The sequence below is a fragment of the Martes martes genome (genome assembly GCF_963455335.1).
Source record: "Martes martes genome assembly, chromosome: 9".
In the NCBI taxonomy this organism is placed as follows: domain Eukaryota; kingdom Metazoa; phylum Chordata; class Mammalia; order Carnivora; family Mustelidae; genus Martes; species Martes martes.
The window spans coordinates 58,022,135-58,047,091 of record NC_137896.1 but is presented as its reverse complement, the minus strand read 5'-3'; the positions used below and the strand labels follow the sequence as shown (position 1 = coordinate 58,047,091).

General features: G+C 43.9%; 1 protein-coding gene across 1 annotated transcript in view; it reads left to right on the top strand.

The window, feature by feature from the left end:
* The window catches only part of IL1R2 (interleukin 1 receptor type 2), a 33,624-nt gene extending 10,520 nt beyond the window's left edge, over positions 1-23,104 (top strand). Inside the window, exons 2-9 of the mRNA XM_080813250.1 lie at positions 5,125-5,252; positions 5,833-6,100; positions 11,359-11,539; positions 13,912-14,086; positions 16,236-16,298; positions 17,902-18,037; positions 19,723-19,865; positions 21,899-23,104. Coding sequence (XP_080669376.1) covers positions 5,125-5,252; positions 5,833-6,100; positions 11,359-11,539; positions 13,912-14,086; positions 16,236-16,298; positions 17,902-18,037; positions 19,723-19,865; positions 21,899-22,038 — 1,234 coding nt within the window. The 3' untranslated portion in view covers positions 22,039-23,104. The remainder of the gene's footprint in view (positions 1-5,124; positions 5,253-5,832; positions 6,101-11,358; positions 11,540-13,911; positions 14,087-16,235; positions 16,299-17,901; positions 18,038-19,722; positions 19,866-21,898) is intronic.
* Positions 23,105-24,957: the final 1,853 nt, after the last annotated feature.

Sequence of the window (24,957 nt, the reverse complement as noted above, 5' to 3'; positions counted from 1 at the left end):
CTGTAGCCATTAGTGGAGCCAAGTCTGAGTTTCTCTAAATTTTCCCTTGAGATTCAGCCCATCGTGGCCCAAAGGTGGGTCTTCCTGTGCCGTGGCTCCCAGAAAACAATTCTGTCTCCCCAGGCCCTACTAGGATCAAGGACATTGAGGTGCTCTTATCCTGACACAGCCATGCAGACCAGAAACAGTCCCACCAGGCTGCACTGAATTCCTTCAGTTCTGCGGGGGGTGTGTGCGTGGTGGGGAAACTAGCATCTCTCTTTTCAGTAGAAAAAGCAATAAGCTGTGGACAACTGATCCAGGGTTCTGCTTTGAGCCAGTATAGTAAAAAAAAAAATAAATAAAAAATAAAAAAGCTGCCTCAAACCTGGTCCTATATTTCTCTGCTTCTAGTTTCAGAGAAATATAGGACCTTGTTATTTATTTATTTACATTTATTTTTATTTCCTTATTCCCCAAACTCTTCATGTTCTGTGCTTTCCAGAGACTGAGTTCAAAATACTCACTTTGTCTCTGCTTTGAATTTTAAAAAATTTCCCAAGCTTCACTTTAGTGCAAATATTTATTTTCCCATGGGTGTCAAAAGGTTTTAAAGCACACGCCTGCCCCAACATGTGTCGGTTTTTAGGGATTTATTTTACAAACTGGAGGTGACAAATGGTATGTGTCAGGCCTGATAAACTATTTGACTTCATTAATATTCAAGATCTGTCACCTTTGTTTTGCTTTTTTTGGATGACTGTACCTCGTGACTCAGAGATGGGCAGTTGCCTACAAACTTCCGGTAACAAGGTGAAGACAGAAATAAAGAGAAGTTAAAGCTCAGTGAATCAAGAGATACATTAAAATATATTATGGAGTAAGATGTTGCATCACTTTAAATGCCTGAAAATTTATCTCTGGAGCTATCGTTCTATTATTTACTTAAAATTTGTCCTCAGTCTGCTAAAAATGTGTTCTCCATGCACTCTAAAGTCTTTAGGGGTGAAGTGTGAGAATATCTGCCACTTCATGTTCAGGGGAAAAATAGGTATATGTGTATATAATATGTATGTGTGTGTGTGTATGAGAGAGAGACAGAGACAGAGACAGAGAGGCAGAGAGAAAGGGAATAAAGCAAAATGTTAATAATTGGTGAATCTAGGTGAAATTCATATGGGTGTTACATCGTTCTCTCACCTTTTTAGTCTGTTGGAACTTTTCAGAATTAAATGAGAAAGTGAAGCAGATTGTGATCAGGAGGCTGAGCCCGGGGAGCTGTGTTCTTTCTTCCTCCCTTCACTCTTCACACAGTGTTGGAGATTTCCTTATGCGCAGACCGGATTTTCATCTCATTCCTCTGTTTTCAAACAGGGTGTAGTGAAACATGGTTGTGTGACCAAAAAAAAAAAAAAAAAAAAAAAAAAAAAAAGTCACTCAAATTCTTGGAACCAGCTGCCTTTAAAATTTCTTTCTTCCAGTAAAAAGGTCAACTCAGATTCAAGCAGAAATATCAAATTGTCTGTAATTTAAAGACACATTGAAAGAAAGTAGGTCAGGAGAGGAATGTTTTGATGCAAACCTCTGCAGAACAAATTCTTTTTCCTTTGGGCCTGCCAAAGACTTACTATTTCCCACACTATGGCAATTTTGGTTCCAGCCTTCCCCTGAGGTTTTGATTTTTGAAAATGATCACTACTCCGTGTTTGCGGTTTAATTAACTGAAGCCACTTCCCGAAGAGGTCACAGTAAAGTGGCTGTTTTGCCCGAGTCCTCAGAGGGAAACCAATACAATTCCCTTGGGTGAAGGGGTCCCCCAGGGTTGGGTTGGAAGGGGGCCAAGGGGGCATGGAGAATGGCCAGCTGTTGCTTGAGGAGGATAGCATTTTAGGATTTTGTTCCACTGAAACATCTCTACTTTTCACTCTGACTACACGTGTGATTTTGAGAAGAGGATTTATGTCCAAGGTGCTTTCAACACCTGAAAAAGAAAGTGAGGGGATTTCTCTAGGACACTTTCTGCTCTGTAGCTCTGTGAAGCCTCAGCTAACATCTGCACCCAGATAGACGCAGCTGGACTTTCTGGCATAAAAATAATTTTAAACTTGGTTACAAAGCACATAAATCAAGGCTAAGCCTGCACGTGTCTTGGCGGGGGTGGGGGTGGGGGTTGTGCTCCCCTCCAAAGGGAGGCTGCTCAGCTCCTCTGCCTTTGAGCTGAATTGATGCTATGAAACTGTTGAGTATCAGAAAGAGGACTAGGGACAGCTCTGGCAGGGCTCCTTTTCCTGGGGTCCTTTTCATAAACTTTGGAAAGTTTGCATATTGGGATTAGGTTTGGCTGTGTATGGCAGGAAGTCTAAACGTAAAAAAAAAACAGAAACCAAAAATGTCTGGGGTGGGAGAGCTGTTCCACGAAGCCAAGCCACCAAGGACTCATGCTCCTGTCTTATTGCCCCAGCACTGCCAGCCAGTGGCCTGTGCCTTGTGGCCCAACATGATGGCTACAATCCACCCATCACATCCAGACTGAGCCAGCAAAAAGGCAGACCAGTGGAGACCTTGAAGTCTTTTGAGGAGACTTTTAAGTCAACTTCCCAGGAGGAGCCTACTTTTCTACCTAAGTTTTATTGGCCTACATTCTGTCACGTGGCCACTTCTAGTTGCAAGGGAGGATGGGAAATGTAGTCTTTATGTGGGCTAGTGATGTGCCGTGTTGAGTTAGGTATTCTGTAATTGGGAAAGCAGGAAAAGACTGATATTAGAGGAGGAAACTAGCAGCATCTGTCATAGAAACTACATTTTTGAAGAGTTAGGGCTTTGGAATCAGTAGTCCTGGGTTTAAACTTCAATTCCTGCTTACTAGTTGTAAGATATTAGTTCAGCTACATAACCTCCTTAATCTCTTCTATTATATGATCTGTCAAATTGGCATGATACTCACATCATGGGGGTAAAATGAGAGAATAGATGCTCAGTATTCAGCTCAGTAGCTGTCACTATTACACGTGTCCCTGTGTCACCATCCTTGACATCCAATATGTGGTATTGTGGTATGTGGATATGTGGTATTGGTTATACATGTGTATTTGATTCCAACATCTTTCATATCCTTTCTAGAGAATCAGTGAGTCTGGCGGGGACCAGCACAGTTAGGGACGTGAGAAGCTAATGTGGGTGCAGAGGACAAAGCACCTTGGTCAATGTTGATGTGACGTTTATGCTAATCAAGTGGCCTGGTTAACCTGAGGCTGGGGTTAGTGGTTAAAGTTACAGGAAATATTTGTGTTTCAGAAACAGGTGAAGGATAAGACCATGCAGAAGCAGGAAGAGTTTAGAGGAAACAGTCCTGGGGCAGACACCCAGCGAAGGGGAACATCTCAGGTCATTCACTACCCACCCTGGCTCCTCATCACCAGAGGGGGAGTTCAGACTGTAACTCTGAGCACATGCCTTCTGATGAGCGAGGGTTTCTAGCATGCAAGGACTACTTCCTCAGTCTGCTAACCCTGCCCTGGCCACTTAAGGGCCATGTAGGTTTACTGTGAGACATTCAGAATGATATCTGTTCCAGGAACAGGAAACAAGTTAAACTTTAAGGAAATGGGGGAGGGGTGGTGGGAGGGAATTTTTTTTTTTTTTTTTCTGGACTCACTCATCACTTCAAGTCCTTGCTAGTTGCTGATCATAAATACTCACTGGCATTTTCTGGGACTGGGTATCTTGTAGGCCTTGAGGGCTATGAATAAGACCAGGCTTATTCCGGGGACTCAAGGCTGTCCCCACCCATGCGGAGCCACATTACAAGTAGTGTAGTAGGTGTCATGGTTGCTCCCACGTGTTTCCCCTCCTGGCATAACTTGGAACTCCTCCTACTAGAGGTGGGGGTAATTTCCCTGCCCTACTGATGGCAATTCTGGCCATGTGACTTGCTTTGGTGAATGGAATGTGGGGCACATGGGAATGAGCTAGTTCTGGGCAAGGCTTTGAGTGCTCTTGTCCATGTTGCTTCTGTTTTTGCCAGCACAGAAGAGGTTCATCTATCTACCAGGCAGTCATAGATCCAGGGAGGGTGAGAGACACATGGAGCCGACTTAGCTCCCACCCAAAGCCTGGAGCCATGCCTAACCCAGCCTGATCTAAGACAGCCAACCCCTATCTGATCCATGGACTTGTGAGCCAGAACCATTTTACACAATTGGTGCGATCGCCATGGCTATTGTTTCATGCATTTCAGTGTTGAGGAGGATTGTTGGCAGTATTGTTGAGGCATTGATGAGCTAATATGACAGGTAATTATGATATGATGTGAGAACTGCAGGGAGGTAAGAGGCACCTGGTGCTTTGGTCTTGGGAAGGTATGTAGGCAGGAGTGCTTCACGAACTTGTGTATGTTATTCACAATTTGGACTTTATTTGACTTTCCCCCCAGGAGACCAGAGAGATCGTGGTGTACATAATCTGCCAGTGAATGTCAGAATTGTATGTAAAGTAAGAGCTAATCCTTAAAGACAATAGGGATAGTTCTTTGACATGTAAAATACGAGGACCTTTTGGCAGCTAGTGATTAATTCACTCATTCATTCATTTAACAAATAGAAGTTAGGGATGTAGCTGTGAGTAAAATAAAGTAGGATCTCTGAGCCCATGAGCTGGCATTCCAGAGGGTGGAGACATGGTTGATGAGAAATGCCATAGAGAGCAATGGAGCAGGAAAGAAAAATGTGGAGCATTGAGGCAGAAGGGTGGCGCAGCTCACACAGGAAGGTCAGTGAAGACCTCACCACCAGGGATGCTCAGTAGAGACCTGAAGGAGGAGAGAACCTGAGCAGTGGCCATAGCTGAGGAATGAGCATCTCGGCACAGGGCAGGGAATGCTAAGGCAGACTCCAGGAGAGAGAGAGACACTTAGGATATGGAACATCTATTCCAAGACACCTTGTAAGTGCTTTGGGGATTTGATGTTAGGTATGCTCAGGGAATATAACTACTGAGATGCAATTCCAAACCTTCTGTGTTTTCTTGCTAAAAGCTCTAGACAAAACGATTTCCATCATCAGGTGAAGCCTCCAGAACCTGCTGCCGGGGCCATCTTAAAGGGCTTCTCTCTCTGGCTCCTGGTGACCCCTCTGTCTCCTCCTATAGGCTACCGAGTGCTGGACCTGAGATCTCCATCTCCTGTGTCCTCCAGAAGTTGCCAGAAACGATGTTCATCTTGTACACGTTGATAATGAGTGTTTCAGCCTTCACCATTCAGCCTGAGGAACACACAGGTAAGAAATCAATCTTACTGAATCTAGCTGAATCTTACTACCGAATCTTACTAATCTAGCTGAAGAGGGCCTGCCTGCAGCTTCTCTGGGAAACGTAGTTGTTTATCTAGTGAAGTTTGTTGTTTTCAAAAAGCAAAGTGGGACAGATCCTTCCTCCTGCCCATCTCCTCTGTTGCATGGTGCTGGCTCTGGGCACCCAGAAAGTGGTGCCTTTGGACTCAATAAAAGATGCTTTTGGATTTTAACCACATGTCCCATCACAACTAAGCTCTTTTTCTATCTGAACTCAGCCCAGATCTACTTTTAATGTTAAGGAGTCAACAAGTGAAAAAATATGACCAAACTTTTTAATCATTTTTTGTCACCATGTGAACCAGATTTAACTTTTCCCACAAAATTTAAATTGGAATGGACAGAAGCCCTAAAGTTATTTTTGGGACTTTTGAAATCATTATAACAGGAGGCATTAATGGGACCCCCAGGGTGCAGGCCACGTGTTAGGGGCACACAGCTTCTTCAGATGTGCCTGTCAAAGGAGCTTTTGGTCCCAAAGCCTGACTGTGGTCTCCCTGTCCTTTAGTGGCAGCAGAAAACTGCAGATTTCTTGGCAAGCATTTCAAAACCGACTTCAGGGTGGAAGGGGAGCCTGTGGTCCTGAGGTGCCCCCAGATGCAGCTCTGGCTGTGGACGTCTGTCAACCCCCATGTCAACGTGACATGGCGTAAGAATGATTCTGCTCGAACGGTCCCAGGGGAAGAAGAAGAGAATCGAATGTGGATCCAGGATGGTGCTCTCTGGATCTTGCCAGCCTTGCAAGAGGACTCTGGCACCTATATCTGCACTGTCGGGTAAGCCCCCACAACCCCCGGGACTAGGGTAGGGAGTGGGTCTCCTTCCAGAATGGGCTTCTGCATGGTTCTTCAGTGATGATGTGGATTTCAAAATCCAGTGTGTAGGACCTTTTGTCCTCCTCCCCGTTCCTGAATACCTCCTACCTGAGAGCCTTCCCCAGATGCCTTCATGGCTCTTTCTCTCCCTTCATTGAAGTCTTTGCTCGAATGTCACCTCTTTGGAGAAGACTTCCCTAGCTACTCTGCCTAAACCAGTACTCCTGACAGTCCCTATCTTTCCCCTGCCGGTATTTTTCCTCACCTGACACACATGTGTTTACCTATTTAATGTTGTCTACCCCATTAGAATGTAAACTCTAGTTCCACAGGGACTTGATCCATTTTGTTCATGCCTACATCCACCTGGAGAGAAGAAATTGATGTAGAACACTGGATGAGACTTGAGGAACGAGTTAGTCCAACTGCTTATTGTACGTGTGAGGGGGCCAAGCTCACTAATAACATGCTCCCAGGTGGTGTATGTGGAGCTGAGACAGGAATTCAGAGCTCCTGATGTGGGGTGGAGCCCCCTTCCTCTTTATCCTGTCCAGTTCACTTTGTTGTGCAACTGTCACCACCATCCATCTCCAGAACTCTCCATCTTCCCGCATTGGAGCTCCATGCCCATTAACCACGAACTCCTCCTTCTCCATCTCCCAGCTCCTCGCAGCCCCCACCTTCTGTCTCTCTCTGTGAATTTGAGTGCTTTAAATACCTCAGAGGAGTGGAGTCAGATAGTGTTTGTGCTTTGGTGACTGGCTTATGTCACAGAGCACAGTGTCCTCAAGGGTCATGCACACTGCAGTGTGTATCTGAATTTCCTTCCTTCTTAAGACTGAGTGATATTCCATTGCATAAATACACCATGTTTTGGTTACCCATTTATCTGTCAGGGGACAGTCTACCTGCTTTTGGCTATTGTGAGTAATGTTGATCTGATCATAGGTGTGCAAAGATCTATTTGAGTCCCTGCTGTTACTTCTTTTGGGTACAAACCCAGGAGAGAAATGGTGGATCAATGGTCATTCTATGTTTAATTTTTTGAGGAATCATCATATCGTTTGCCACGTGGCTGCTCCATTTTACATTCCCACCAGCAGTATACACGGATTCCAGTTTCTTCACATCTTCACCAACACTTACTGTTTTCTGGGTTTTTCTTGGAGAAGGATAACACCCATCCTACTGGGCATGAAGTGATATATTATTATGGTTTTGATTTGCATTTCCCTAATAATTAGTAGTGCTGAGAATCTTTCTGTGTCTTCTATTGGCCGAATGTCTATTCAAGTCCTTTGCCCGTTTTTAACTTTAAAATTTTTGTTGTCTCATTATTTTAAATTTCTTTTAAAAATTGAAATATAATTAACATGCCATGTTATGTTAGTTTCAGGTACAGAGTATAATGATTCATCAATTCTATACGTTTCTCAGTGCTCATTGCTAAGTATACTCTTAATCGCCTTCATCTATTTCTCCCATCCCACCACCCATCTCCTCTCTGGCAGCCACCAGTTTGTTCTCAGTATTTAAGAATCTTTTTGTTTGTTTGTCTCTTTTTTATTTTGTTTGTTTGTTTATTCATTTATTTTTAAGATTTTATTTATTTATTTGACAGATAGATCACAAGTAGGCAGAGAGGTAGGCAGAGAGAGAGAGAGAGAGAGAGGAGGAAGCAGGCTCCCTGCCGAGCAGAGAGCCCGATGCGGAGCTGGATCCCAGGACCCTGGGATCATGACCTGAACCGAAGGCAGAGGCTTTAACCCACTAAGCCACCCAGGTGCCCCAGGAGTTCTTTTTTATTTTGTTCATCTGTCTTGTGATGAACACAAATTTTTCTTAAATTTCACCTGTGAATGAAATCATATAGTCTTTGTTTTTCTCTGACTGATTTATTTCACTTAGTGTTACTCCATCTAAATCCATCCATGTCATTGCAAACGGAAAGATATCATTCTTTTTTATGGCTGAATCATATTCCAGTGTGTGTGTGTGTGTGTGTGTGTGTGTGTGTGTGTGTGTATGTGTGTGTCTCACATCTTCTTTACCCATTCCTTAATCGAGTTATTTGTTTTTGAATTGTAGGAATTCTTTCTATATTCTGGCTATCAATCCCTTCCCAGATATACGATTTACAACTATTTTCCCCCATGCCATGGGTTGCCTTTTTACTCTTTTGATAATGTCCTTTGATGCACAAAGTTTTTTTTTTAATTTTGATAAAGTTCAATTTATTTATTTTTTCTTTGGTGGCCTGTGCTTCTGATGTCCTATCCAAGAAGTCATTGTTGTATCTAATGAAAAGCTTTTGCCCTGTGTTTTCACCTAAGAATTTTTATAGTTTTAGCACTTATGTTTAGGTCTTTGACCCATTTTGAATTAAAATTTATACATGGCATGAAGTAATGGTCTGACTTCATTCTTTTGCAAGTGGCTATCCAGTTTTCCTAATACCTTTTATTGAAAAGACTGTCCATTTCCCATTCAGTGGTCCTGGCAAAGCTTGCTACTTCTTGCAGGAGAAAGTTGTAGGTGCAGTTAGTGCTGGTGATTTTAAACCTCGCCTGGCTAACTTCTCCTGAAAGGATTAGGGCAGACTGGGAACTGGTGCTCCTGGTCTTCTCTCTCCAGCTGCTGCTTGTATCCTGCCCCCAGGCTCTGCCCACTCCTTCTACCAGCCAGCTTTAGAGTCTGCACAACTCCTAAATCTGCTTGATTTAAGGAGGAGCTGTATCTATGAGTATTTTCATTTAGAAAGAGAGCCAAAGAAAGTGGATTCATAGCACAAGGGAATGACTGGTGAATGGGAGAATTTCAGACAATATCAGCCCCAGTCTTAGATGGTGTGTATGTGTGTGGGGTTAGGGTGTTGTGTTCAGTCCTGTCAGTGGACCCTGTCTAGGAAACAGGTAGGCAGTCTCTTATTTCCCTTTCAGGGCAATGTGGATATCTGATTTTACAATAGCTATAAATGCATAGTTTTTCCTACATTTTAGAGGAGAAAATTCTATTGTTTTCCTAAGGAGTGCTACTAAGAAAATTTAATAGTGTGGTAGACAAAGAATGGAATTCGGACGTAGAATGGTATGAATGTGAATCCTAGCCCTCTCATTTTCTAGCCAGTAGGAACTTGGTCTTATTAGTTGGCATTTATGGATCTCAGTTTTCTCCTCTGGAATGGGGAGAGTTTGTCGGGAGTCCTGTGAAATCACAGCATGTGAAGCATCTAGTTATGGGGAGCACCACAGAAGATGGACCATATATATATATATATATGGAAATGACTTTTCTTTCCCAAAGGCAATACTTATTGACTACTGAAGGGATAATATGCAAAAACCAGGGAGATGTGAACTGAGTCATGTTTGTCTTAAGGTTTGTTTTTCTAGTTGATTAAAAAAATTGTACCTAATACCCTTATTTTATTTTCTATTCTTAAAAAAATATTTATTTATTTGTTTATTTTGGGGGGGGCAGGTGGAGGGAGAGGGAGAGAGAGAGAGACTCTTGAGCAGACATGCTGCTGAGCTCAGAGCCTGATGTGGGGCCCTATCTCATGACCCTGTGATCATGACCTGAGCCAAAATCAAGAGTCAGATGCTCAACCAACTGAGCTACCCAGGCACCCCTTTATTTTCTGTTTTTGTAGGAAAAGAGAGCTCTGAGATTGAGAGGGGCAGACGAAATCCCAGGGTCAAGGTTTCTTAGCATGTGAGAGAGTTTCCCTGGTTGATCTCTAGAACTCTATCCCAGCTCTAGGATTGGGGTTCCAGTGGAGTAAGAATCACCAGCAGTCGCCCTAATACCCTTTGGCAGGTATTAACACAGCCCTATTCCTATGATTTTTATACGCTTCTGATCTAGAACCCACTTGGCCTTTCTGTCAACCAGGGTGGGTCAATTATGCTGCTAAATCAAACAGCCCCAAATCTGAGTGGCTTAAAACCACAAAGACTTATTTATCACCCACGGTGGGGCCATGATGTGTAATTCCACTGTTTGCTCAGGGTGGGGGAACTGGACATACTCGGCGAACAGCACTAATGACCACCATCCCTTTGCTGTGGGGAGGCCACACCACATGGAGAATGTGGGTGGTGACCAAGTTACTCCCCACCCACCAGTCTTTTTTGAGTTATTTTCATGGACTGTCTGGCCCACGTGTAATTACCAGATCAATAATGTGAACAGGTTTGGAACTCTTGGTATGTGTAATAAGTTTGGTTTCTGGAGATATTGCCCCAATTTATGGGTTTTCCCAGACCCCTCCTGGGCTTCTAACCTTGGGTTGACCTCTAAGTAGCTCTGCAGTCTTAGGAAGTAACTTCATTTCTGTATACCTAATTTTCCTCATCTAAAAATGATACACTAATAATTCCTACCTTGTAGGGTTGGACAATAAATGAAATAACTTACGGAGAGCACCGAGTACAGGGCCTGGCACATACCTCTCCCAGCTGCTCCCATGACTATTTTCAGGTGTGCGCTGGTCTTTTGTCCTCATTGGCCTTTCTTTGACTTACAGCGAGATGATCTATTTTTCAAGGTGATAGCTTTCTGCATTTCTTTGTGCCAAAGATGTTTGTTCATCTTTTTCCTTTCTTTAAGCAGACATGAAATATAATATTAGATATGGGCTTTACCCATTTAAGTTAATTCTTTTTACTTTCAGGTACCAAGCTTTTATCACTTACTTCTCTCACAGATATTTTTCACATTTTCTTCCTTCTCTAGATATAGACTGTTTGACCTTTTGCTGTGCAGGCTTCTCCCCCGCCTTCCCCTCCTTATGCAGCCCACGTTCTCATGGTCTCTGTTGAATACGTAGCCAGGAACTTACTTCACTGAGATAACTGTATTTTTATGTTTTTCTGTTTTTTCCCCATGTTTCTATCAATGTTTTGCCTCTGCTCTTTCCCCAGTCCTATGGTCTTAATAGAATTACGATATTGAGGTTAGTTAGGTGAACCAAAAATAGAAAAAAAAAACCACCCCAAATTAAAAAAGAAACTTGCCAAGTTCATTTCCCCCGTGCAGTATTGCAAAAAATATTTTAGAGATCTTACCCAGAGTTCTATGCAGTTTTCTGAAATTTGACGTCAGTTGATAGATGATTCCCAGAATTTAATGGGTTTGGGAAAACTATTCTCAATTTCATTTAGTGTTACTGTTATTTTGCCTTGTCATTTATTATGCTTTTTTCCCCTTGACTTCAGAAATGCTTCTTACTGTGATGAAATGTCCATTGAGCTCAAGGTTTTCGACAAAACCGAAGCTTCCCTGCCTTTCATATCGTACCCGCAAATTCTAACTTTGTCAACCTCTGGGTCCTTAGTTTGCCCTGAGCTGAGTGAATTCACCCATAACAAAATGGACATGAAGATTCATTGGTACAAGGTATGTCTTTAAAAATTGCTGCTTTAATTAAAATGTGTTTTACTAGACACAGGAAAGATATAAAATGCCCATCCTGAAGGCAACACACTCACTTTTATATTTCTGTTTTTTTCAACCAGTTATTTTTTAAGAGGGGGATGACTAATATGTTCTGTTCATCTGTGTGTGGCTTGGGTAAGTGTCCTCAGAGTAGAACTTTGAGAAGCCAGAATGCAAAATGAATGGAGTAAGTGGCAGCTTACTCCAGAAAATAGCTTTTTACATTGACATTTGTCTATAGTAATGTAGAAAAAAAAAAGAAATATTTGTTTTCTTGACTGGTTGAATAAATACTATCATAGAGCCCTTGTGTAGACCAGGTATGGGCAAACTATAGCTATAATCAGTGGCCAAATTGACCTGCCACCTGCCCGACAGCTCAGGATAGTTTTCACTTTTTTAATTGGTTAAAAAAAAATTAAAAGAGGAGCACCTGGGTGGCTCAGTCAGTTGAGCATCCAACTCTTGGTTTTGGCTCAGGTTATGATCTCATGGGTCATGAGGTCGAGGTCCATATTGGGCTCCATGCACAGCAGGGAGTCTGCTTGAAGGTTCTCTCCCTCTGTCCCTCCCCCCATCCCGAGCACATGCTTGCTCTCTCTCTCCCTCTCCTTCTCCCTAAGATAAATAAAGAAATGTTAAAAAAAAAAATTAGGAGTGCCTCGGTGGCTCAGTTAGTTAAGGGTCTGACTTAGGCTTAGGTCATTATCCCAGGTCCTGGGATTGAGCCCCACAGGGTCCTGGGATTGAGCCCCACTTCAGGCTCCCTGCTCAGCGGAAAGCCTGCTTTTCTTTCTCCCTCTGCCTGCCACTTGCCCTACTGTGCTCTCTTTCTCTCTTTCAAATAAATAAAGAAAATCTTAAAAAAAATTAAAAGAAGACCAGTATTTCATGATATGTGAAAAAGATACTAAATTCAAATTTCAGTGTCCATAAATACAGTTTTACTGGGAGGTGGCCACACCATTTATGGTCTCATACTGCAAGGGCCAAGTTGAGTAGCTCTTCAAACTTAGCAGAGGGCAGAGGGCATATGGACTGTAGGCCTGAAATATTTACTGTCTGGTCCTTTACAGGAAAAATTTGCCAACCCCTGATATAGATAGACCATAGATTGATATTGAAAACTACAGTTACTTGTTTGATAGAAATTAATCCTTTAATCAAGAAAAGCTCAACCAGTTGACTGGTATTATAGTTACAAGATACATACAGGATACCAATACTAATCATTACTGAGCAGGTACTGTGTATAATTCTTTTCTAGCTTCCCTGGCATATAACCCAACAAAGTAGGGATTGCTAATATCTCCATTTTACAGATTAGGAAACAGAGACAGAAATATAAGGGCACTTGCCCAAGGTCACACAGCTGGTAGATGGTGAAGCTAGCACTCCAGCATGGGAGGCCAGGCTCCACACACCACTGCCATGCAGGGGAGCCCTGGGGGTTTGGGGGCCTTGGAAGAACTGGGGGACTGAGCCCCATTTGGCTTTTTTCACCTCTGGGGGCTCATGTTAGGAACAATAAGATCTCTCTTTTTAATTAAACATATTGTAGAATAGCACTTAATGAGCCACTAGCTGACAAACTATTCCAGTTATGTCTGTGCTCCCATTCAGAACAAGATTCTGAGATGACTCAAGGTTATGTTGGACTGTCGCAAGCTTTCAGTCATCATGGTTTTGAAAGATAGGTTCCTGAGAACACTTTGTGCTCATTGGGATGTTTTCTCGAATCCCATTCAACGTTTTCTGCTATTGGAGGCCTTGATCTTGAGGGTTCTGTAGTGCAGAGTCCTCAGGACCTTTTTGTCCATATGGAAAGTGTGCCCTCGTTCCTCATACTTAGTTTTTCCTTACAAATTTTTCTCCATCTTTACTGACCTGTAAAATTGAAATGATTTTTAAAGTCATTACTCTAACATCATTTGTTTATTTTTCCTGAATATTACTTTCACCCTGGATATTTCTCCTGAATATTACAGTCACCCTGATGACATACTACTACTCTTCCCTCTGTGTTTCCCAAGGTGGTAATGACCTACTTTATCAAATAAGAGATAGTTTCTTTTTTTCCCTTTGTGCTCACACAAATGTGCAATAAACATTGTGGTTAAACACATCCCACAATTTCGTTTTATCTGTTAACAGATTCCCTCTGTTAAAAAATATAGTTAATGGTATGTCCAAGGTACATTCACCAAGTAAATACCAGGGCAGTTCTTGGATTGGATATTCAACATTGATTGATAATATGAGTGCTACTCATATATAGCTTTTGAAATACAAATTAGTACATAGCATAACTCTGAAAAGTATTTTCCCTTAAGGATTCTGTCCTCCTGGATCAAGACAACGAGAAGTTTCTAAGTGTGAAGGGAACCTCTCGCTTACTCATCTATAATGTGTCTGTGGAGGATGCGGGCTATTACAGCTGTGCCATAACGTTTACCCACGAAGGCATGCTGTACAACGTGACTAGGAATATTGAACTCCGTGTCAACAGTGAGTATTTGCCACTGAGGGACCTTCCCACACTGTCAATAACAAGCATGCAAAGAACGAATGAGGGTTCATGTGGAATTCCTTGAATGTCCTCAGTGTGAAAGGAAAACATACCTATCAACTCGCCTGAAGCATCAGGCTCATAAGACACGTGTGTGGAGCCTTGAAAGATAGAGAGCAGGGTGTTTTTATGAGGAAAGGTGGATTGCTGAGTGGTTGGTAGGGTTCCGGGTGTGGCTAAAACACACCAGCAGAGGGGGCCATACAATGGTTCACTGGGAAGGTCCCTTTGGAAGGCTTGCAGAGACAGCCATCAGAACATGGTTGCCAGAACTTTATTTATAATTCTAGGATATTAAGATTTTATTGGATTTTTTAGTTAGAGGGCTTTGCATTGACATATCCAGTGGAAATTCCCCTTTCTTGGGCTTCCCCAAGGCACATGACCCTTGAAACCAGAGTGAGTGCTCTCATTGCTTTAAATGAGTTCTACTTGAAAAGAATGTTGTGAACAGTGTTGATGAGTATTTAAAATTGTTTAACATTTACTGCCTACATGCTGGACATCAAGCTTGGTACAAGGAATGTAAAAGGGCTTGAGTCTTGGACTCTGCCCCAGAGAGTATGCTGCTTTTATTTATTTTATATACTGAATACACAATTGGGAGTCTTTTAGGACATTTCGGATGGGTTTGGAAATATATTAAGGTTAAATAATTGGTCTGTGAAGGGAGAAGTTTAACTTTTTGCCTCTTCCAGAGAAAATCTAGATATTCGGTTTTACCACAGGGAAAACTCCCATGGGATATCTCCCATGAACTGAAATCTCTAGATTACATAGTCCTGTGAGTATTCATTCCTATCAACAACTTGTTCCCTGGAGGGGGAAATCACAGAAACTTCCGGTGACTTTCAAAGGGCTCAGAATAATCCTGTTCATGTGATACTCCACAAGAACACTAGGGGGCGGCCAGCCCACATATTACACCAAGTTGTGAGCACACTTTCTCAGGGCTTCTTCTCAAAGGGTGTCTAGCACTTGGGTCCTCACTAGACTTGCAAAATCTCAGTCTCCACCCTAGACCTACTAGGTTAGAAACCGGGGCATGATGTGGCGGGGGGAAGCACAGCAATCTGTGTTTAACACTGCCCCCACTCCACCCCCACCGATGCTGATGCACCCTTAGGTTTGAGAAGCACAGAGGTGTTTAACTACCCGCCTCCCTGGCTTTTTTTTTTTTTTTTTTTTTCTTGCCTCTCCATTGTCCCAGCCTCTGTGCAGCAAGCATGGGACTATGTGTGTTTTGGGGGGGGGGGGACGACTGTGGGGAGGCTCCTGATCTTGGCCCAGAAGCCATGTGCTCCTCATGCTGTGAGGCTGCCTAATGCTTACTCATGTTAGGATTTCAAAAAGCTCTGCAGGGAAGATGGAAAGGTAGAGCGAGCAGTTACGGAGATGGGCAGCCATTTACCTACTCCCAGCCATGCTTTTTCCTCCAAGTCAGGTGCCTACTTTCTTCAAGTTGGGAGACAGTACCTCTTGGGGAGCTGCGTTTCTATTCAGAGGTCCCCCTCTGTCTGCCTCCCAAAGGAGTTTAAATGTCCTCTATTAACAAGACAGAGTAGCTAATGCTGGGTTATGCTCCTTATCATTCAGTGCGGGTTTAGCAGTAGAAACAGGTGGTTCCCAAATTCCTGTGTCTCTGTTTACGTTTTTGAAGTGACTCTACAGTATTCTGAGGCAGGCAAGTGGGGAAGCACGAATGGAGAGGAGGGGGGAGATTTTAGGGCAAATAGACTTGGGGTAAAGCCTATCTTGTAGGCATTGTGAAGATTACTATTAAGAATTCATTCAGGAAGCCGGGGAGGGGAATGGTTAATTATTTATCACAAAGCAAAGAACATCTGTTAGTGGAATGTGTATTTAATTGCGGCCTCTTCCAGTAATATCTCTTCTGGGAAAGGCATTGGCCAAAGATGCTCAATTTTGTGGAGAGCCTGTTTCCTTTGCCAGACAAAGGTCGAATCTTACAATGGCTGGCCATACTGTAGGGGATAACTTTGTTAATTAGCTAAACAATGGAACTTGGATCTCAGCTTGAAACGATGGCTTTCCTAATCGAATCTCTTTTCCTCATATCTTTCTCAGAAAAAGAAGAGGAGACAATTCCTGTGATTATTTCCCCCCACCAGACCATATTAGCTTCACTGGGTAAGGCCTATGAGGACTGTGTCACCCACGAGGGTGCCTTCAGTCCAAAAGCCTGAGGTCCCCTGCCCCTTTGGTTTGCAGTGTGCCTGGGTGGGACCCTGGAGCCCCGGCGTGAGAGGCAGAAATGACATCTTTCCTTCTGTCAGATGTTAGAAATGGCACTGTGTGAAAATAGGTATACTTTGTCACAGGAACACCCCACCAGCAAAAATCTAAATGTGAAAATCCCAACGTTCTGGTGGCAGTTGTCAACTGTGTGAGAGAATAACAGCAGGATCCCCTCCTGGGGCCAGCACTTGCAGCATGTTTTAAATAAGTCTCTCCAAAATTTGGCTGACGTGCAGCACTTCCCTAAGAGTCCATTTGTAACGTGAGGCCGACCCCGGTCACTGCTGGCCCCACTGCTGGCCCCTTTGTAGTCGAAAGAGCTGCTTAGCTGGTCAAGGGGGATGTTGAGAGTGACTGACAGGGTTTTCCAGTTTTCACCCCATTGTGGTTGTGGCTCAGGCTGTCCCGGCCAGTGCTCACTTCCCTGTTGACTGTCACTGTGTCTCACGGGACACCAGTCATTGCCAACACCGACCCCACAGGGGTCCTTCCATAGGAAGAAAAGCTGCTCCGAGGGTCTCTGTGGACTCATTGAGGGTCAATAGCCACACTCATGTCAGGCTGGGCTTCCAACAGGTCTATGTATCCAGGAAGCCTGTACCATTTTGGTGTTTGTTTCCCTATAATGGTTTTGTAGGCCTTATCCTCCCTCCCTCCCTCCCTCCCTCCCCATCCATCCATCCAGGTCTCTCTTCTGTTTGGTATTGGGCTTATATTTTAAAGTTTAGTTGGTGGTCCTAGAGAAGGGGGACTTTGGTGCAGACGCTGGGATTGCTGCCAATACAGGCTACCTCAGACCTTGGAATAACCACCTGGAAACCTGGGGAAGTGGGCACAGGGGTCGGTGCTGACTGGGATTCCAGCACCCTGGCTCCTAGGTATTCCCCAGCCAAGTGGAGCTGAGTTCCCCACCCTGTTGCTTTGAATGCACTCATGTGCATGGCAGAATTACGTGAGGCCAGATTTAATAGGTTGCTTTTGGCCAAGAAAATCTTAAGAGGTGGTGAAGGAGTAAGAAGAGCCTGAAGGGGGGCTGTACATTAAAAGACCCACCAGGGGGAGGTATATCACCCATGGGGGTTCCTGGGAGAAACACGAGGGCTGAGACCAGCAATGGGCAGAAAGAATGAATTGAAACATTCATCTGACTTTTTGAGATACCTAGAAGAAAGTGTGGGAGAAGGCATCCATGAAGTCAGAAGGCCCTGTAGGAGCTGAGTGGCCTTGGGGAAGCCATGTGCCCTCAGGATTTTCGTCTTTCATGAAGATCAGTTGAGGGAACTGGAGACACTTGATAGATACTGGTGTTCTATGTGAACAGAATCATTTGAGGGAACCGAGTTTCCTTCTAAGGAAAGAATTGGCTGATGAGGGGTGTTTGAGAAGGTGGGGCAGGGTCCGCCACTCAGATTTGCTGGTGGCCACGGGGGCTGGCGTGACCCCTGTTCTCTGGCGGGGCTCTGACCTTTGATGCATGGTGTCTTGCTGTGCACAGGTTCAAGACTGAGAATCCCGTGTAAGGTGTTTCTGGGAGCCGGGACACAGTCGACCACCATGCTCTGGTGGATGGCCAACAATACCAGAATAGAGAACGCCTACCAGGGAGGCCGTGTGGCTGAAGGGCAGCGCCAGTAAGTGGGTGAAGGTCGTTGTCAGCTGAGAAGCATCTTATGGGACTTCCAAGGGCTTTGCTCTTCCTTCTAGAGACAATGTTGCACCAGACAATGTCGCACCAGACCAGACCAGGATACACAACTCTGTTAAATAATCTTTTTGATTGTAAGCTGTTGGATTTTTAGAATTTTATTTTTTTTTAGAGATTTATTTACTCATTTTAGAGAGAGAGAGAGAGCATGAGCTGGAAGAGAGGTGGAGAAAGAGGGAGGGAGAATCTCCAGCAGGCTCTAGGCTGAGCCCAGAGCCCAATCAGGGCTCCATCCCATGACCCTGAGATCATAACCTGAGCTGAAATCAGGAGTTGGACACTTAACTAACTGAGCCACCCAGGTACTGCAGATTTTTAGAATTTTAAGAATTGAATTTTTCTAAGTATCACCAGTTGTTCTTAAGAATCAAACTTCTTATAGGAGCTGGGCTGCAGTTGACTGCTTGGCATTGATGTTGCATTTTTTAAGCTATTTCATTAAACATTTGTTTCTTGATTTTTACGGTTTTCCAAAAAAATACTTTGGAATTCATACATTTCCATGCCGCACCCTGCAACCTGAGAGTCAAATGTTTTCACAAATCCTTCAAAAGAGTCTGAGAGTTAGCCACAGTATCTGAGGGTGGTTATGGGTGTCAAGGAAGGTTGATGTTAAAAGAAAGGAAGAATTCTTTCTCATAAGCATTCATCTTTGGAAAATGTTTTCTCACCCCAAAAGTAGGACAGTCAGACCTTGTAAATCTGTGTTTGAGGAAGGGAGACCATTCGATGTTCCAAATTATCAAGGAATTTTAAAATTCAAGTTCCACTATGATGAATTAGGCTCAACTTCCACTTGACCTATCAAAAAAGGTCTTTCTAGATGCAGTGTGGTGGATCAAAATTATATGTGGTTAGCACAACTGCTTGCTTGCAAAGTCCCTGTTGGGAAAAGCTTGGCATCACTCACATGCCCCATGTTAGCTTACTCATACTATCCGCTCACTTAAAGGAGTCTTTTTTCCCAAGGATTAAAAAAAAAAAAAAAAAAAAGGCCTAGCAGATGCACATCAGTGATATTTTTATTCATGCTCTTAGGTAGCAGTGAAGCATCTTCAGATTACGATCACATTACAAATGGCAGCGATGCCAGCTAGAACCATTCCCTGGCTTGGCCTGTCTGTGGCCCTCTGCTCTGAGCTTGAGTTCCTGGAATTACAGCTGGCAATGGAGATGAGAGGAAGAAACACAGTGAAGGCCAGGATTCCTGGAAAATCCCTCCTCTTCAGTATGCAAATGACTTTTTGGCCTTACAGTCAAGTTTCTCCAAGGCAGACATTTCTCTTCCCACTACCTCCTCTTTGTTCGTCAATGGCCTTAAAAATGAATTTTCCCATCATCCAAATGAAACTGGCTTCCGTTAAGTTCTTCTTGTGACAAGTGTCCTGTTACAAGGACCAGCATCTTCAGTGGCAGTCCCACCTTCAGGCACAGGTTTAGAAATTCTCCCAAATAGGCAACCAAAATCAAGGCAGGTGCTCCTGTCTTTATGAATCCTGAGACCCATTTAAGCACAGCGGGTCCTTCTCTTTGAGAATGTTTGGACATCTCTCTTGTAAAGATGGGCTTGCATTGGCTACAGCACATTTAAGTAGGTGTTTTCTCACTCAGGGAATACTCGGAGAACAATGAGAACTACATTGAAGTGCCCCTGATTTTTGATCCAGTCATAAGAGAGGATTTGAACACGGATTTTAAATGCCTTGTCCGCAACAGACTGAGTTTTCAGACGCTGCGCACCACAGTCAAAGAAGGTATGTATTTGGGGGAACGTTTGAGGGGAAAGCAGTATGGGCAGGGGTCTGTGGTTGCTAGACAAAACTGCTAGTTCTCCAGCTGATTGCTTAGGAAGTCCCCCCATTTCCTGTTAGTGGAGCACCCAGAGCGGATCTCTCAGTTTTTATGATTTATTTTTTGTCGGGTGGAAGCTGGCTTTGGGAGATTACATTCAAGGAAAAATTTAAATAGCAAGCTGACTTCAGAAAAAAAGATAAGGTGGTTCTGTGATAAACTTACAAACACACACACACACACACACACCCCATGTCCTTCTGTGGTTCTGCCCCTGGATCAGCAGGACTAGCTGGTTTCTGGTCACACCTGGAGGAGGGTACGACGGTCTTTATCCCGAAATTGAGGAACTCCCTTATCCAAGAGCTGGGGGCTGGGAGATCCACGAGGCTCAGAGCAGCTTTCAGGTTAAAGACATTGGTTCCCAGGAGATAAAACACAAGACTGTAGTCAGATCAACCCAGTGCCCATTTACAGTAAGAAGAAAAGAGAAACCCGTGTTCTCATTTGGACCAAATTGATTTCCTCCCAGTGTTGAAGTGGGGAAGGGAAACACAGGTACTGCTGAGACCGCTGACAGTCAGAGGGGACGAGGCAGAAGCCAAAGTGGTCTCCAGCAGCGGTCTCCTTGCCTTCTGGGCAGTCTGTAGCAAGCCAACGAATTGCTCCACTTTCTCTCTCCCTTGCTGGGAAGGCAGCTGCAGACGTACTTGTAATTGAAAAGCTGAGGATTTGGTTAAGCCTCAGGACAGAGCATGACGCATACAGCTTTTCTCCAGTTGTGGGCTGAGCACCACCAGCACTGCCCACTTGGGCCACTAGCTGAAAACACAGAGCCCTGGCCTCAGCCCAGATCTACCCCAATTCTCCCAGGGTAATGCCAAAGACGGCAAGGTAGCAGGCTCCTTTCCTATTCACGTGTGAGGACCATTGTCCTGGGACATATATGCAAAGGCTGATGCTTTAGATTGTTTCCATGAAAGAGTCAGTAGTTGTCCAGACTTGGAAAGGAAGCGTCCCCCAGAAAGCAAAGTCCACTTCTGGGGTTCAGACTGTGACCCAAAGGAATCTGTGGTTTGTCCGGACCCGAAGCTGGGAACCTTTAAACATTTCCATAATGTGAGCCTTCTCCCTCCGTTGTGGGGTTGGCTGTGACTCATGGCCGAGGGCACAGCTAAGAGCCTGTCCCCAGCATGGAGAGGTGCGTCCCGATGGCTGCTCAGCAAATTAAAGCTTGACGCATTTCTAAGCCTTGTGGGATGTTAAGGTGGAAGAATCATCTGGAGAGACAGTCTGAAATTGTGTTGGTTCCCAGAGGCCCAGATAGATGATCATAAACAGTAGTTTTAAAATGTGGAACTCTGGCCTCGTCATCAGTGAGTCCAGGAGCACTCACGTTCCTGTGTTTGCTTGTTACGTCTTTATTTGTACGCTCCACATTTTCGTGATGCAGAGATGCCAAGGAGTAGAATATAAAATAGCTGGGTCCAAGCAATCATCTTGACACCTAAAGCTCCTATATTCAAAGTTGGTTTCCTTGTCCTGTGTTTGTTAGTTTCTATCATCCCCCTGACATGCTCGCTCATTGGAAGAGACCACGCTGGACCTTGGCCACCACGTCCCAGTTGTCTGGTTGAGACCTGAACAGATAATCTCTTATTGTACACCATTCAGCGGGTGGAACAGAGACCCTTGCCACCTTGCCCCACTCTGTGCTCTTCTCTCTGATCAACTTTTGTTCTACCTTGCTCATTTCCCTAATGCCGTAGATGTCCTTCTCGGATATCCTTGGGGATATCTGATGTGGATATCAGATATCAGATATCGGGATATCAAATATCCTTGATCTGATGTGAGGGGCATGCTTTGTGAAAAGTCAGTGCACAATTATTAGGAAAAAATGAACTCCAGCTCCTCTCTTCATGCACTGCACTGTCCTGCTTGGCAGTGAGAGAATGTTCCTTCCACCCATGATGTGACTCTGTTCTTCCCACAGCTACCACATTCTCCTGGGGGACCATGCTGGCCCCCCTCTCCCTGGTCTGCTTGGTTTTGGTGGGAATATGGATGCACAGACGGTGTAAACCCAGAACTGGAAAAGCATACGGTTTGACCACATTAAAGACTGGCCATTAAGATTTTCAATCTTACCCAAGTAAAATAAAGACAATAAAACAATTCAGAGACAAACGATATCCTTTTTTATGGAAGTGACTTGGCCTTTGCGAGGATTCTCCTCTTCCTCAGTTGGTTTAACGAGCTGCTGTGTTTATGGTAAAGGACAGAAGTATGAATGTAATGTTTATTCTGAAACTGACAGGAGCAAGCGTACACGTGGGTGGGAGAGTAGCTCTTGGACACTTGTGACCTATTTAGAAGAGTGAGGTGGAGTCGAAAACATCTAAATGAATTTTGTAGTTCATTCATTTGTCTTTTAACGAAAACGTGTTAAAAATCTATGTTGGCTATGCTCCGTGGAGGGTGTTAACAGGTACAAAGATAATTCCCCTTTTTGGGAAGATGGAATTTCATTTTGAGACTGGAAAGAGGGATTTAGAAGTGCTAAAGAAGGAGCATCAGCAAAAATTGGTGGATTTTTCCCAAAAGGATGAGCCAGAGAATAGCAATTAAAATAGACTGGGAGAAAAATACATGTTAGCACATTTTAGTGAACTGAGAAATAGACTCAACTTTATCTCAAAGCTTCTGAAAATGAGGAGGATGGAAAAGTATTGAGATAACTGCATACACGTTGGAAAAAAATAATCAGAATCTCTTTTATATCATATCCTCATCCCCCTCCACCCCCCAAAATCCCAGTTAACTTAGTAAATTCAGTTTTAAGAAATCAGATTACAGAGAAACTAGCATGAGTCACTCCTTCACTTGAGTTCAAGTCTTTGTTCAAGTCACCTTCCCAGAGGCACACTTCTGAATGGTGCCTCTTTCCATCCCTCTCTGTTTCTCCCTCTGCTTTGTATCCTTATAGATCTTATCACCTCAGACCTTCCATTACATACGTACTTGTTTATTTTCAGTTTTCCCCATGGGAATGGCGTGAGGACAGAGATGTTATTTTGGTCATGGCTGTATCCCTGATACCTGAAATCATGCCTGCCACTGAACATTTAATACTTGTTTGTGGAATAGCTGAAAATAGGATGGATTTTCTTGCGTTCACCAATAAAAGATTTAAAGGATTGATTATGTTCCAATTCCTGCATAGCAAAGAATAAAAGCAGAACATAAAGGAAATTATGTCAGGTAAGCTCAAGGAATTAATAATGACAGCATAGAGGGTTTAAGGAAAGGCATCCTAACCCTCGTGGTTGGGGGAAGCATGAACAGGGAATGTGTGGAAGAAACACATAAGGGGACCATGGAAAAATGATCTGTTTCAGTAACAGAGATATAAATTAAAACAATACTGAGATACCCAGGCACTCACACACTATCCAGTTTTAAAAAGGCAACATCGAGGTCATTTCCAGATAATAACTTCCACATCCTGTAATTCCATTTATAACTTTGTCCTGGGAAGAAGAAAGGCAATTTGTATTAAGCCAGGGGTTGCTGGGTGCAGCTTGTTCTTTGCAAGGGCCAAGTGTGGCATCTCTTCCCAGCTCTGCTCAGTGATGTCGTGTTGGAAGCTTAAAATCCACCATCGTGGGAGTTACTGACACCATAAAAACTGGCAAATGCCACAAGCCAGTGCCCTCCTCCCCAGCTCACCACTACTAAGCCCTAGAGATGCCTGGGAATGCTGCTCCTGGGAATTAATCTTAGATGAATTCAGCAACAGAAGATAAACAGATGTATACAATGTTTCAGTGAAACTTACTACCCCGATGGCGATGGCGAACAATTATGTGTCAATTTGTGAGCTATAAAGAGCAAGAATGGAAGACTGAAATATTTGTAACATTAAGGAAAAATTGTATATCGTGTATGCAATTTATATGGTTAAGACCATATTAAAATTCGTTGGCAGCTAGAAAAAACGGGAAAAAACTCAAGGGTTTTGAAGACAGACTTCTTGGGTTCAATTCATGGTCTACCCCTTTAGCTGCGCCGTATATCAGTCCTCTGATCTGAAAACGGGGCTAGGAACAGGAGTTATCCCAGAGTGTTATATTTAATCATCAAAAACGTAGGAGGAAAAAAAAAAGACAAAACGTAGGAGGAATAGACAGGAGCAAAACTAGTCGTACTATTTGGACACAAAGGTGGACAAACCGCAGCCTCTGGCCAGATGCAGCCTGCCCTTTGTTTCTGTAAATTAAGTTTTGTGAGCGCATGGTCATTTTGTTTATGGATTGCCTGGGGCCGCTTTTGCTCTTTGAAGGCGGGGTGATTGTGCCAACAAAGTCTGAACTGTTTGCTCTCTGGCGCTGTCCGGAGAAAATTCGCTGACCGCTGGTTTAGACCAAGGACATTTACAGGCAGCTTTTGAGCCTTACTTTTGCGTTTCCCTGCTGTTCTCTTCTCTTTCCTTACTTGCCTGTCTTGTAAGCATGGAAGGAAGGGGAGGAAATGAGAAGGAACAGGCAGAGGACTTTTGGTCTCGAATTTGGAGCTTTGACCTTGAACGAGGTGGACACAAGGCTTGAGACGGAAGCAAAGGGCAGCTCTGGGTGCTTCTGCCCGTTCTGGATCCTCCGTCTGGGGCGCCACGCGGCTCTCGTCCTCTTCCTTCCTGGGAGCCCTCCCCCAGGGTTCCCTGGAGCTCCCCCCGACTCAGGTTCTGGTAGCTTGAACCATGACCCGGAAAAGAAGCCGACTGCTGGCAGAGGAGAGCTGCCGACAAGTGTGGAGACTCCACCTTGACTGCGTGGTCTATGCGCTTCCTCCATCCACAGTGCTCGGGGGTGGCGCGTTGGGGGCGTTTTGCTCTTAGAAAGAACAGAGACAGGGAACTTTGGACACCAGATTTACATGATAATAGCAAGGTGTAAGTGTGATACTGGGATTGTGTTACATTTTGAATGAAGAGTTGCTGTATTTCTAACAGACTTCGAGAAATAGTTACAGATGATAGTTGAGATTTGCATCAGA